At 56.8% G+C, this 14,340-nt stretch overlaps 1 protein-coding gene across 1 annotated transcript in view; it reads right to left on the minus strand.

Moving 5' to 3' along the window:
• KIRREL3 (kirre like nephrin family adhesion molecule 3) overlaps positions 1–14,340 on the minus strand; it is a 506,536-nt gene that overhangs the window by 40,390 nt on the left and 451,806 nt on the right. The window contains exon 5 of the mRNA XM_054579443.1: positions 715–872. Within this exon, the coding sequence (XP_054435418.1) occupies positions 715–872 (158 nt within the window). The remainder of the gene's footprint in view (positions 1–714; positions 873–14,340) is intronic.

The raw sequence follows: 14,340 nt of genomic DNA on the forward strand, positions 1-14,340 counted from the left end.
GTGGCCAGACTTAGCAAATAGAAATATGGGGCTCCCAGCTAAACCTGAACTTCAGAGAAACCGTGGATAATTTTTTTAATGTAAGCAGGACCCAGAAGTGTGCAACATGCACTATTTGGGACATACTTATACTGAAAGATTATTTGTTGTTTACCTGAAATTCAGATGTAACTGTACATCCTGTATTTTATTTTATTTTATTTATTTTATTTATTCTATTATGTTTTATTTTTAGAGAGAGGAGGAAGGAGGGAGAAAGAGAGGGAGAGAAGCATCGATATAAACATTGATCAGTTGCCTCTGGCATGAGCCCTGACCAACAATCCAACCTGGAACCCAGGCATGTGCCCTGACCAGGAATCGAACCGGTGACCTCTCACTCTGTGGGACGACGCCCACACCGAGCCACACTGGTCCGGGTGGGCATCCCACATTTTATCTGGCAACCCTGGGCCTGGCCACTTCTGTCCTCAGTGTCCTCCTCTGACACAATTACCCCAGGAAAGAGAAAGAGGAAGAGAGACAGCTACACAGTCGAAAGAGAGAAAGAGACAGAGACAGGGAGACAGAGATAGAGGCAGAGACAAAGATGGAGAAACAGGAGCGACAGAAAGGATGCAGAGAGAGCAAGGGCTGCAGAAGTGGGCAGAGCGAGACTCCTCCCACGCAGTCCCCGCCCCTCCTCTGCCCACCTGTCCTGTCCCCGGGCCTCACCTTGGAGTAGGTGGCCCCGTTGATGACCTCTCCCTTCCGCAACCAGATGATGGAAGCCGCAGGCTTGGCGTTGTCTGCGTGGCAGGTGAGGTTGAGGGGGTCCCCTGCCCGCAGGCTGATCACGGGCCCCCCCAGGATGACGGGGTCATCGGGTGGCACTGTGGGGAGAGGAGGAGAGAGGTCACACTGAGGGAAACCGGCTCCTCCAGCCAGGCAGGCCGGCTGAGCTGGCAGACTTGAGGGAGCTGATGACGATAATTACCACACTGTCATAAAACGTATAATCCCCTTATAGTGTAATAATAATAACAGCAACAATCCTGGACAGGTGCATTGCATGTTTCTTTGCAGAGGACGTTCTTATCACCGTCTCTTCCTCTGCTCATGATGAACTTGTGAGGGGACGGGGCAGGCGTCATTGACCTTGTTCCCAGGGGCAGGGGCGAAGCTCCGCTGCCTAGAGAATAGCCATAGTTTCTTTCCTTTTAACCTCTTTTCAGTTTTTTAAACACAGCACTGTCCCGTCTGTCGCCTGATTGGATCATTACAACGCCCTTGATGGATAAGCATTATTATCATCCCAACCGCACACATCCAGACATTGAGGCTCAGCGCGGGGTTCAGTGACTTGCTCAAGGCCACACGGCCGGGGAGCAGCAGCGCCAGGGCCGGAAGCCAGGTCCCTCTCCTCTGGGAGGGGGCAGGGGGCAGGCGGCTTTGCAAGCCTGGGAGGACCCTGTGACCCCTGGCGGTGCCTCAGCATTTATTCTTCCAGACCCATCCTCGCTCCCGCTCCCCGGGGTGGCAGTGGCTCTTCCTGCCTGGCACGGTGGTGCCCGGAGGACAGGGCCATCTCCCCCAGCATCCTGCGCAGAGCCTGGCGCCTGGGGCAAGGCCTGTAAATGTTCGCTTGTGCCAGTGGAGCCGCCCCTTTCATCCCACAATGACAGTGGGCTGCAGGGTAAGCATTTGGAGAAGAGGCCCAGAGAAGTTAAGGGAACGACCAAGGTCACAGAGCCTCTTCCAGTGCTGGGCTTGTGGACACGCGGGAGGCACCAGCCTCCGATGCTGCCTGGCCTCCTGGACAACCGCACAGACCCCACCCTACGGACCACCTGAAAGTTGCTGCTCTTCCTCCCCCAGGGAGGGGCTGGGCCGGACCCTTCTGGAGGCTTGGGAAGGGCTGACGGCATGTTTGCCAGTGAACGATCAAAGAGTAACTGAATGACAAGCTAGGGCTCTAGAACAGAGGACCCAGTGGCTAGAGAAAGCCCATCCTTCCCCTCAGGCCCTGTGCAAGCTTCGGTGCTGCGGGCTGGGGGCAGATGGCTGTGGCAGCTCCAGGCAGCTCCGGGCCCCCCACCTAGCCTGCTCTGGGCGGGAGCACCTCCTTTGGCCTGTGGCCCTGCCCCTCCCTTCCTGCCTTGAGAAGGCCCGGGTCAACCACAGCCCAGGGAGTGCCAGCCCCCAAGTTTCTATTTTCTGAGGGAAAGCAAAGCCTCAGGGCTCCCGAGACTCCCTCCCCAGGCCCCAGACTCCGCCCAGGACCCTGGCCCAGAGAGGAAATCTGCCTCATCCAACCCAGCCCCGACCCCGGGGGGCCCTGGGCGCAGACGGCTGGTGGGTGTGGGCTGGACAGTCGACACCACCCTGCCCACCACTTACCCCCTCATTAGTGCCTGAGGTGCGGGTTCAGCCTGAGAGCAAAGGGAGGCTAATGAAGGCTTTCCATAAACGGAGGTGGGCATTACATTTGCTGCGGAGGGGACTTTATCTCCGCGGGATGGGCGGCCCCTTCCAGCAGGGAGGGCTGGGGTTGGGTCTCCTGTCCCCTTCCTTTTGTGGGGACAGCCATCTCCCCATGGGGCGTCCGGGGCGGAGGCACCCCAGCTGAGCTAGCTGAGGGCCAGGAAAATCAGAAAGAACCATGCGGAGCTTTAGGAATAGAAGAAATAAGCCCAGCGGTGTGGTATGGTGGGCTGTGCCCTCTGTCAGGGGGTGAAGCCATGAAGGCAGTCCTTTCTTCCTCTTCTATTTCCTCTGATATAAAATGTCAAAGTTCAACAGGGGACCTGGAAAGTTCTCTCCAGCATGGACATGCGTTGGCTCCGAGGTAGCGGTTTTTAACCCTGGCTGCATGTTAGAATCTGGGAGAAGTTTTTAAAATTGGGGCCACACACTGACCAACTAAACTCAATTTCTGGAGATGGACCCCAAGCAGCAGGAGGTTTATTTAAAAGAGAGAGGAAGAGGGGAAGGAAGAGAGAGTGAGAGGGAAACATCAGTTTGTTGCTCTGCTCTTTTATGCATTCATTGGTTGCTTCTTATATGTGCCCTGACAAGGGACTGAACCTGGGTCCTTGGCATAATCTGTACGACACTCTAACTCACTGAGTTGCCCAGCCAGAGCCAAGCACCAGGAGCTTTTAAAGCTCCCAGAGGATTCCAATATGGGGCCAAGTTTATGAAGCAACTGTTTCTGGGCCTTTGTGCAGGCTCCTAACTCCCGTGATCACAGCGTGGAGATGGAGGAGGCCTTTCCCAAAGCCAAGGGTGGGGAGGGGTGCATCCCCGTCCCTCCAGCTCCTGCAACGCTGTGCTGGGAACATGGGATTAAGGAGCTGGGAACACGGGATTAAGGGCGTGAAGACGAGGGGAGAGGGCTGTCGGACTGCGCTGTGTCAGGACTCAGGCGCACGCACGCTCATGCACACACTCAGGCACACACGCACACACTCAGGCACACACACAAACCTCCACTTGCAGAATGGCCCTGATTACATCTTCCCAAATAAGTGGTTATCACGCTGGTTATTCGTGCAGCTATGCATTATTGATTGGCCTTCGCCTGGCTGCACACCAGATGGGTGGGGGTGGGGTGCAGATGGGGCTGGGTGTGGGGGGCGGGGTGGGTGAATGGGGAGGATGTTTGGGGGCCCAGAGGCTGAATAGAAATCAACAGTCGCTCTCGCAGCTGCAGCTCCCATGTAAGGAAGGGGGGACTCATTACCTCTCTATTCAGAGGGGCCCAGGGCTGAGGCGCCGGGAGGGGAGAGAGTCTGGCGCAGCCTGAGCCTGGACGTGCATTATTCATGAAGCCCCCTCACAGGGTTGGTTATTATCCCGAACCACTATAGAGTTCGGTCTTCTAATTTTTAATCACAGGGAAGGTGGAAATGTTAGCCTTTTGTGATTAATCTGGAGATAAAAATAGTTGACTGTTTTGGTGTTGGGCTTGTTGTCAGTCAGGAAAAAATGCATTAACTGTTGGGTGGCTGAGGACTGGGGACCACCTGAGTGGGTCCTGGAAAAGCCGGTCCCCGGCATGTGCTTGGTAGCCCCGGTCTTCTGGGTGGAGGGGGGACCCCAGGCGGATTTGTCTGAATCACAGGCTGGGAAGAGGGCTGCAGGCTAAGCAAGGTGACAGGTCAGAGACACCTGGCTGAGGGGTAGGAGCAGGTTAGCTTGCTGTTACGCATCCGGGGCATCCCCAGCCCCCAGGGACGAGGGCAGGGCTGGGGAGTGGGAGCGTGAGAGCTGACTGGCCTGGCCTGGAGGGAGGGTGCCCCAGGCCCCTGGCCCACCCTGCCAGCGCCTCTCACACCTTCAGAAACTTCCTCCCTCCCAGAGCCCCAGCTGCAGCCCCGGGAGGGGAAGCGTCCCTTCCCTCCTTCCCTCCTGACCTTCCTCTCCCCTCATTTCTTCCATTCCACATCTTTCACATCACAGCCTGGGCAGATAACTGGGGAAAACCAGACCCGGCCGCCCTCCTGGAGACCTTCGGCCTCAGGCGTGGGCTCAGGTGCACCCGCAGGACCACACCACCCACGGGCTTGTGACAAATGCAGCTGCTGGGGCTCCACCTCAGGCCCCCGAATCAGGCTTGGCATCGGAGAAGGGCCCCGGGAACTGGTGCGGCCCCGTGTTTGAGGAGCGCCGCTCTGGAGGGCTCCAGGGAACACTTACGGACTGACAGACTGACGCGGCTGAGAAGGAGAGGCGGCTGCACGCAGGCGGGGCCCTTCAGCCCCGGCCAGTGCCCTCTTCCCTCTCAGCCTCCTGGGTTAGGTTGCAGCAAGGGCCTCGGGGTCGCCAGGGACTCGGCTTGCGGTTGGGGACCGTGTTTCATAATGGGTTCCTCTGCAGAGGGCACTTCCTTGACTGGGGATACTGGAGGGCTTCCCCCTTCTCCTGGGCCTCCCTTCCCCATCCTTCAAGGCTGAGCTCATGGGTTCGTGAGGTCTTTCTGGAATCTCCCAGTTGAATAAAGTGACTTCTGACCGTGACCCCACAGCGTCCTGGGCATCCCCAAAGCTAAGCTATTCTGTGGCAATGATCTGACTGTATTTGAACTAGTAGCATTTCCACTTTATAGATTAAGGAACGGAGGCTCAGAGAAGACAAAGTACTTGGCTAAGGTAAGACAGCAGGGAAGTGGAAGAGCTGGGATTTCGACCCAGGTTTGTTTGACCCTGTAATTCGTTCCGCTACAGTCAGAGCTGCTTGCAGGCCGCACTGGAAGCGGCAGCATCCTTCACGGCCCTTGCATTACCACTCTGGCCTGCGTCCTGCTCACGAGCCCAACGCTGGCACAGGCTCTGCCTATGCCTGTGACATTCAGACCCCTCAGTCTGAGTTCCACAGGGCGAGGGAGCAGGGGCCTAGCTGGCAGTTGGTGCTTGAGAAGCATCTGCTGTGGGAATGGACAAACGGTGTCCGCAGATCAGATCCACGCCTTGCTCATTTTTGCCTCTGCCCATGTTCTGAGACACCTGGAATCCTAGCCACCTCTATTCCTCACGCGCACACGTGCGCCACCTGCTGGCCAAAGTGAAGAACCGCAGAATGTAAAGACAGGACCGAGAAGGCTTTTAGGGATCTGCTCCCCAGGGCTCGCTCACCATCGATTCAGAAAATTCACATGGAGCGCCCACTCCGTGTCAGGCCCTGTTTGAGGCAGAGGGACACAAAGCGCCTGCCCAGGTGGAGCTTATATCCTAGCGGAGAGACAGATCATGAAGAATCCATACATGGCCCTGGCTGGAGTGGCTCAGTGCACTGAGTGCCAGCCTGGGAACCAAAGGGTCGCCGGTTTGATTCCCAGCTGGGGCACATGCCTGGGTTGCAAGCCAGGTCCCCAGCAGGGGGCACACGAGAGGCAACCAAACATTGATGTTTCTCTCTCTTTCTCCCTCCCTTCCCCTCTCTCTAAAAATAAATAAATAAATACAATCTTTAAAAAAAAAGAAAGGAATCCACGCATAATATATTGTTGGGTGTTGATGAGTACTCTGGAGACAAGGCCAGGCGGGGCGTAGATAGGACTGAGTAGGCCTCCGGGGCTCTCGTCTGTTGTTCTGCTCTTGCTCCGGCTGTTGCTCCCTGTCCTCCCCCGACAGTGGCCACGGCTCCCTCCCAGGGCCCGCTTGTCCCGGCACCTGTCAACCCCAACCCCACACACTGTCTGTCAGGAAGCACGTCCCTCTCCGACGGCCTCCACCAACGTCACCAGGCTGATAAATCCCAGACGCGCATAGTCCCCATTTGGGGGACTGGCTCCCCCGTCCAATGACGAAGCCAGGATGGGCAGCTCTTTCTGGATTCCACTCTCCTTCCCCCTGCCTTGCTAAATATCCTGGTAAGTCCTCTGCTCTCTCTCAGATGTGTCTCTCCATGCCATCCCCAAAAGTCTTCCTGGCTCGGGCCCTCATCCTTTCTTCTTTTTTAATTCTCACTGGAAGACATGTTTTTATTGATATTAGAGAGAGAGGAAGGGAAAGAGAGAGATTGATGTGAGAAAGAAACATTGATCAGTGGCTTTTTGTATGCGCCCCAACCAGGGATCGAGCCTGCAACCTAGGTATGTGCCCTACTGGGCATCGAATGCTCAGCCTCTTGGTGTAGGGGCTGATGCTCCAACCAGCTGAGCCGCCCGGCCAGGGGGGCCCTCATCGCGTCTTGCATGGATTATGCTACGCAACGCCTCTCTCCCTCCGTGTTCCGCTGTCCTGTCCTGTCCCAGAGCGATCGGCACCGAAGTCTGGCCATCCGTCCGCCCATTCCAGCTCTCACTCACTCTCCATTTGCTGACTACCTAACACTCCTTTGTGTACATCTTTCTGAGAGTATTCTTGTCTGGATAAAGTCTGAACTCCTTGGCTCCTGTCAGCCTCTCCGGTCTCATTTTTCATCACTTTAATGCAAATTCTTCTCATGGATAAGAATCACCTGCTTGGAATAAATCACTTTCCCCAATTGTCCCTTTCCATTTATTTAGCTAATTTGAAGGCTGGGAAGCCTGAGTTCAAATCCTGGGTCTTAATTTTATTAGCCTGTGGCCTTGGGCATGTTGCTTAGCTTCTCCATGCCTCAGTTTCCTCATTTGTAAAATAGGGGATAGAATGAAATCAGATTCGCTGTTTAGTTGTCAGAGTCAAGTGAGACGCGATGTGGGAAAACATGGTAAATGATCCAGTGTTGCCTCGATGTTGTATGTTATTGGTTCTCTAAGCAGACTGGGCTCATCCCTCAAAAGATTATGGATGGAGTACCTGGGGCTTAGAAGTCTGGTGCTCCATCTCCTTGGGAAAGTAGAAGTTTCTCCCTCCTTCTCCCCTGCCCTGTCTTCGCCAGGCTCCCCAGGGGTGAGCCCATGCTGCCCTGCCTAGCGTGGCTTCTCTTCCCTCCAGGCCCCCCACGTCCCGTGCCCACAAGAGCAAGGCCTCTACTGCAGAGAGGCAATGCATGAACCCAGCTGACTTCACGTGGTATAACAGAGAGGAGTCATCTCAGCTGAGCTCAGCCACTCGCTGACTTGAAAACATTATGTCTGGGGAGGTTTACTATGCAGGAAAAGCTAACTGATACACTCAGCGGTGATCCGCTGTCTGGTGACCACCCAAACGTCCAGGCTCCTGTGGGGGTCTCAGAACCAGGCCCGCTGCAGGGACTCTCTCCCTATTCTACTCTGATCATTTCTGCCTCCAGCTTGGCCAGGTGACTGTTCCGAAAGCTCGGTCTCGCTACAGTTCCCCGCTGGCTCCCCGCTGCTCCAGGCCAAAAACCAATTCCTCTGTGCGGAGGGCATTTGAGGGTCTCCACAGTGAGGCCTTCTGTCTCCAGCTCTTTCTCCGGTGCCTCACCTGGGCTGGTCTGCACATCTCCCTGCAAGGGTAGCCGGCCCTTTTAGAACCATGTGCATTCGCTTGGGAAGTTCCCTCTGCTCGGGGTGTCCAGACCCTGTGTCCCATCTGGCTGGAATCCCATTGTCTCTTCCATCGGTTCGAAGGCGGCCTTTGCCTCCTGAACTCTTGGTCAAGCTTTGAGACTGTGAGCGCCTCTGGGAGGCCCTCTCGGTGTCAGCCCCTCTGTCCCCTGTCCAGCCTCTACTCTGCCCTGGGACTCTGCGCTACTTCCGTGAGCTACCGGGGTCCCGGCTGCCATGACCGTCAGCTGCCCCAAGAGCGTGAGTTCCTGGAGGCCTGGTCCGTGTCAGCTTCTTCTTTCCATCCCAGCATCCAGTACGGGGTCCGGCCCGCAGTGGGGGCTTAATGGACATTCGTTGCCTGGTGCCTTGCCTGAACTATGGAGTCGGAAACCACGTTCGTCAGGTCCCCAACGCCGTGCTGGGCTTTCTACATGGCACTCGGCCCAGCCTGAGTGCCTTGGTCTGTGGGCCAGGCTGAGGCTCCCCCCACCCCGGATGAGGAGGCTCAAGGCCTCTTTGCTTTTTCCCCACCACCTGGCATGTTTCCTTGGATGTGGTAATAAACCCCAACAATAATAATACAAATAATACTGACATTGACACAGGGCTAACAAGACTTCCAGAACGTACAGGACCGTCAATATCACCACCGTTTAATTCTCACACCAACCTCTATAGGGAGACACAATGGTCACGCACAGTTTAGAGATGAGGAAACTAAGGCACAGAGTAGTTAAGCTACTTGCACACATGAGCAGCAGAGTGCGCGTGAAATAACTTGCTTCAGTCCTCGTTCTGTGGACCAGCCTCAGCCTCCCCAGATGTCAGGGTCGGCGGGTGGCCTCGAAGCCCTGACAATGTGGAGACAATGCTGGCAGGAGGGGCAGGGGCCTTCCGGGGCGGGGGGGGCAGTGTCCAAGGGGGTGAGGTGAGGGTTGGGGGGCAGATGCTGTCAGGGACAAAATCACTGGTGTCCCCCTAATTGAGGAAGGGCGAGCGCTCTGTTTATTGCAGATTAGACCTGGGAAAAGGGTCTGAGCTGTCTTATCAGCGAGGAGCGGTTTGTGAGAAGGATGTTTCATTCATTCCAGGCAGACCAATAAATCACAGGTGTACGTGGCGCCGAGGGAGGGGAGAGCGTGACGGCAGGAGGGCAAGAGATAGCGACTCCACGCCAACAGCCGTGTGCATGTGTGTGCACATGGTACCTGTGTGTCCTGCATGTGCATGTGCACACATGGTGCCCCCGTGCCTCTCTGTGTGTGCCCCTGTGTGCGCCCACGTGAGTCTTGGCTCTGGCTGCTGGTGGGCGGTGTGGGGAGGGCACGTGCGAGGGGCTGAGGGAGCTCCCCTTTTGGTGGGAAAAGAGGGACCTGTGAGAGCAGCAGCAAAAGGAACAGCGTGGACGGTGGGGCGGGCAGGTGGCGCGGGCGGCCCCCGGGGGCCCCCGGGGAGGCGGGTCGTCCTGTTGAGGAAGGGCCTTGCTCCTTCTGCCGCTCGGCCCCGTGCAGAGGGCCACAGGACGGCGAGGCAGCCCTTGCTCGGCGCGGCTGCGGCGGGGCTGCGCGTACCTGCCCCGCAGCGCCTTGCCAGGCGCTCCAGCAGGCCCTGACCAGCTCGACGTTGGGGTTCTCCTGACCAGCGTGGCGGGCCCGGGGACGCCGAGCATGGGGGCCCAGACTGCCATCTACTAGTTGTTTTTTTTCTTTTATAAGTGAATTATAAGTGACACACAGTATTAAATTAGTTTTAGGTGCATAGCATAGTCATTCAATATTTTTATACATTACAAAGTGATCACCATGGTAAGTCTAGTTACCATCTGTCACTCCCCAAAGCTATTACGATTGTACTGACCATATTCCCTGGGCTGCGCATCCCCTCCCGTGACGTGTTTTATAACTGTGAGCTGGTCCCTCTTAATCCCTGTCACCTCCTTTGCCCCACCATGTACTTACTGAAACCACACAGCACACTCACACTATGGGCCCTGCAGGGTCCTTATTTTACACATGGGGAAACTGAGGTATAGCACGGCCAAGCCACCTGAGGCGAGTCACCAAGTCATAAGTGGTGGAACCAGGCCCCTGGCTCAGGCTGGTGAGCCCAGCGGCCCACTGCCGACCTCGGTGGCGCAGGCCACTCGGCCCTGAGCCCCAGGTGGCTTCCCCAGCTCCAAGGTGGCCACCCTGACCCAGCAGGAGACTGGCGTGATGTGAACTGTCTGGCCGGTTCCAAAAATAGAAAGCAGAGCTGATGTGTTTGATTTGGCTACAAGCTCCCGCCTGGCCATGAGCCTCCTGGAGCAGCCGGGAGGCTTTCCCTAAGGACAGAAGGAGGCCGGGGGGCGGGGCAGGGAGCCTTCCCAACCAGCACCTGGAGCCTCAGAAGTCTGTGCAGAAACCGAGGGGTGCGGGCAAAGGGTCACCTCATTCAGGGGTTTAAGAAATAAACACAGGAAATGCCAACAATTGGCTTCTAAAATGAGAAGCTAAGCACGCTGCTTTCTGTGCTATAAAAACGTGCCTTCGCTCCACATGGCCGTTGGTTGCAGGTGGGAAGGGAAGGGAAGACAGGCGTGTGTGAGAGAAATGCAGGGAGGGGCTCACAGGGAAAGGCAGGCGAGGGGGAGGGGCAGAGCGGAGCCAGGGCCAAGTCACCCAGCCGGGGGCACAGGCCAGTGGGTGGCCCCCTGTGGAAGGGCCGAGACCGGCGGCAGGGCTCCGGGGAAGGGCAGGGGCGACGCGGGGGCCTTTGTCGGGTCTCTTGCCACGAAAATTTATTTCAGTGAATCTCAGAAAACCACTAATGTACCTTTCAACTTTAGGCAACATTTTCAAGTCTATTCTTTGCCAGAACTGGAGCCCTTTTTGAAAAAGTACAAGTCTCTAAATTTAAAAAAGGGCAGAGCTTTCGGAATTCATTATGAGAAGTGTCGGAATGCTCATCCATCGTCTGGCATTACGGATCATTTTGAAATCTCCTATCTTCCTCCTTGCTCACAGAGAGACCCCACGTGCCCTGAGGAACTAGTGAGCATTGCCCTTCCCTCTGTACAGGGAGGGCGCCTTGGAGGCCTCCACGGCCTCCGGGAAGCTGCCACGAAGAGGCCTCTTTGCAAGGACTGGGCATCAGGCATCACGTGGAGAGGTCAAGTCACGCCCAGCCGTGAGAGACAAGGAAACCCTGCCCTTTGCGACAGCTCGACAGCTCGGATGGCCCTTGAGGGCATGGCGCTAAGTGAAATAAGTCCGACAGAGAAAGAGAAGTACCACGTGATCGAACTTATATGTGGAATTGAAGAAAGCTGAAAGCCGAACTAAGAGAAGCCGACAGGAGGGTGGAGGTTACCACGCGCTGGGGAGTGGCGAAAACGAGGAGATGCGGGTCACAGGGTACACTCTTTCAGCTCTACGATTAATGAGACCTGGGGCCTTAGTGTGCAGCCTGGGGATTAATGCTAACAGCCCCGCATTATATACTTGAATGTTGCCAAGAGAGTGGATCTTAAAGATGTTCTCACCACACACACACACACACACACAAATAGTAACTGTGGGATGGGATGGAGGTGTTAGCCGATGCAACAGCGGTAATCAAGTTGCCATATATAAATGTATCAAATCAACACCTGTACACCTTAAACTTACACAGCATTGTATGTCCATTATAGCTCAGGAGAGCTGCAAAAACAGAAAGCTCAAGTCACGCGCGATGTCAGAGGAGCAGCGTGGAAGGAGTCGCGGTGTCTCACAGCGGCGACAGGGCCGAATGCATGGCCTTACCAGAGCTGCGGGAATGCCGCCCGGGTGGCGAGCCGGGACAGGGGGACACGGGGCGAGGGGCTGGCCTGGGAGGGAGGAGGAGGCCCCAGACTCTCCTGAGGCAACATAAGTGATCACGCACCCACCGGGCGCTGCACGCCGCCCGGCTCTCTCCCTTCTCTCCCTGTCGTTCCCTATTGGGCCGCTGCCCTCAGGCCCCGGGAGAAGGGCTGTTCCATGAGGAATCAAAGCTTTTCAACGGAAGAATGAGGGTCTACTCTCCCTTCATGACTTCAGGTCTCAGGTCTTCCCACTTGCTTACTCCCCAGCGGGGGCTGGGCAGCCTGGTATGGTGCGAGGGCTCAGGGTGCCCACGGCCACGCAGGGAAGGGCCCCCCCACCCTGGCTGGTGGCCCCACATGCCAGCTGGTCCTCAGCCCTCCTTCAAACGCCTCGAGCCCCGCGTGCCACGGTCTGCTTTGGGGCCGGCCCTCACAGGCTCCCTCTCTCCCCGACACCCCGGCCCAGCCTGGCCCTTCGGCCTCTGGGGAAGGCGGGTCCTGATGGCCCCCCGGTGTGTCATCATCGCCCGGGATGAGAACCCCCCTCACCAGTGCGTGGCCTGGAGCTCAGCTGGAGATGCGCCTGTTTGTCCTGAGCGACCCTTTCTGACAGGGAAGGGTGCTTCCCTCCCTTTTTCCTGTGGCCAGCCTTACTCTTGCTGGCCTCGGGGAGGCTGGCCCGCATCTGGGGGCCATGGAGGCACCGTGGGCCCTTCCCACCACCCTGGGCTCTCCCCGCACAGTTACCCCCTTGTATAGTTACCCTCACGGGCCTAGGACGTGGGTGCGGGGGGCGCTGCTCTCTCTTCCCGCAATGTCTGTCCTTCCTGTCTGACTCATAGACATCACGAACTTTTGCCTTTGCTCAGATGCATCCTGTAACCTCCACTAGACTGTGGCTGAGCATCCGGAGAGCGGGGACAAGTCTCGTCCACTGTCTGTGCCCATGCCCAGCATGACTCCTCGGCCAGTGCTCCTGCCCGCCCCAGTGGAGCGTGCTCTCTGGGACTCGGGGCGGCTGGATAGAGCAGCCAGGCTGGGGGTGACTGCTGGGGGCAGCAGTCCTGTCTTATTCTTCCCATCATCCTGCCCCGGCTGAGAGCTTGCACAGAGACAGGGCTCAGCAGAAGAGCAAGGAGTAAACGGGAAGGTAAGAAGGGACGCCTGCAGGAAGCGGGGTGGGTAGGAGACACAGAGCTTCCAGATGGGGATGCTTTGAGACAGGCAGGTCTGAAAGCCATAGGACATGTTGAGTGTTGCTCTGCAAAGTCCCCTCTGACCCTACGGGCACTCCAGGTTGGATTCAGGGGCCAGTTTAAGAGGCAGCAGTTTTGGGGGTTCCTAAGGGCCCTGCTGCTTTGGAGGTGGCTGCAGGCACTGGAATCACTGAGCTTGGGTCTGGGCAGCTGGTGCCCCTGGCTCTCCTGAGACCCTCTGATCTTCCCACTCGCCGCCTTCAGCCACTCCTTTTGACCCCTCCCCACCTCCCTTCTCTTTGCTGTCTCCCCTCCGAGCCTTCCCTCCCTTTCGATTAGGATCGAACCACCTGGAAAGGGCTCTGGGCACGGTGGATGCTCTATAAAAAAACGAGACAGCGCAGGGCTGCCGTGGGTGCCCTGGGATCAGCCCGAGTCGGAATGTATGGCTTTCAGCTCAGGGGTGCATCACTGTCCCTGTGCAGGGATCCAGGGGTGGAAGGGAAGCATATACTGGTCCAAACGTGAAGCAGTGTTGCTAGGGAGCAGCCCGTCAGCTGCTCTGAGGCGTGGAGAGGGTGAGGTGCTCCTCGCTGGTTGGCAGTGAAATGTATTGGATGTGTCTTAAAGTCACAACCGGTCCCCGTGACAGGCATTCGCATTTGGGGCCAAAGGCCAAGGGCATCCAAACCTGGCGTATAATTGAAAATGTCATTTGCATTTGACTTCGGAATGCATTGTGTGAAAGTGTGTGTCTGTTTATTGGTGGGGGGAGGAGAGGCGGCTTGGCTCTTTGGTGTATTTTTTTGGACTCCCGCTAGAGTCGACTTGCATTCATTGGACGTAGCTGCCAGGGGAGGGGGCGGAGCTCGCTCAGCTTCAAGCAGCCCGCAGACTGGACGCTTCATGAGGTGGGTGGTTGGAAATGCCCCGGCCCACCCTCAGAGCTCCTGGGGGCTGCGATGCTGCCTCCGGGAACCTGGCACCGGGGCCTCCCGCTTCCTGGCTGCGTGGCTTTGGCTGAGTTAATTAGCTCTCCGAGCCTGTCTTCATCACACAATGGGAGGGGGAATAATACTTACTCTGAGGGCTAGTAGGCTGATTATGTGAGATGGCATATGTGAAATCCCTGGAATTATTTATTATTAGTATAATTATTAATGCTCACCCCTTCCTTCTCTCTCCTCCCTCCTCATCTCCCAGAGAACGGCTCGGCCTCCCACATCTCTGGCCAGGTGCAGCCTCAGGGTCCAGGAGGCGAAGCGAAGCGAGGAACAAACAGTCCTTGGGGTCAGAGACAGGAAGACCCCACTCCTTTCTACCGGGGCCTGAGGTTGGGGAGAGATGGTCATTTGCTATCAAAGCAGCGGCAGGTGCACAGGGCTGGATAGCTCACA

This window comes from Pteronotus mesoamericanus, unplaced genomic scaffold (genome assembly GCF_021234165.1).
Source record: "Pteronotus mesoamericanus isolate MK-2021 breed Mesoamerican mustached bat unplaced genomic scaffold, CSHL_Meso_final contig_53, whole genome shotgun sequence".
NCBI lineage: Eukaryota > Metazoa > Chordata > Mammalia > Chiroptera > Mormoopidae > Pteronotus > Pteronotus mesoamericanus.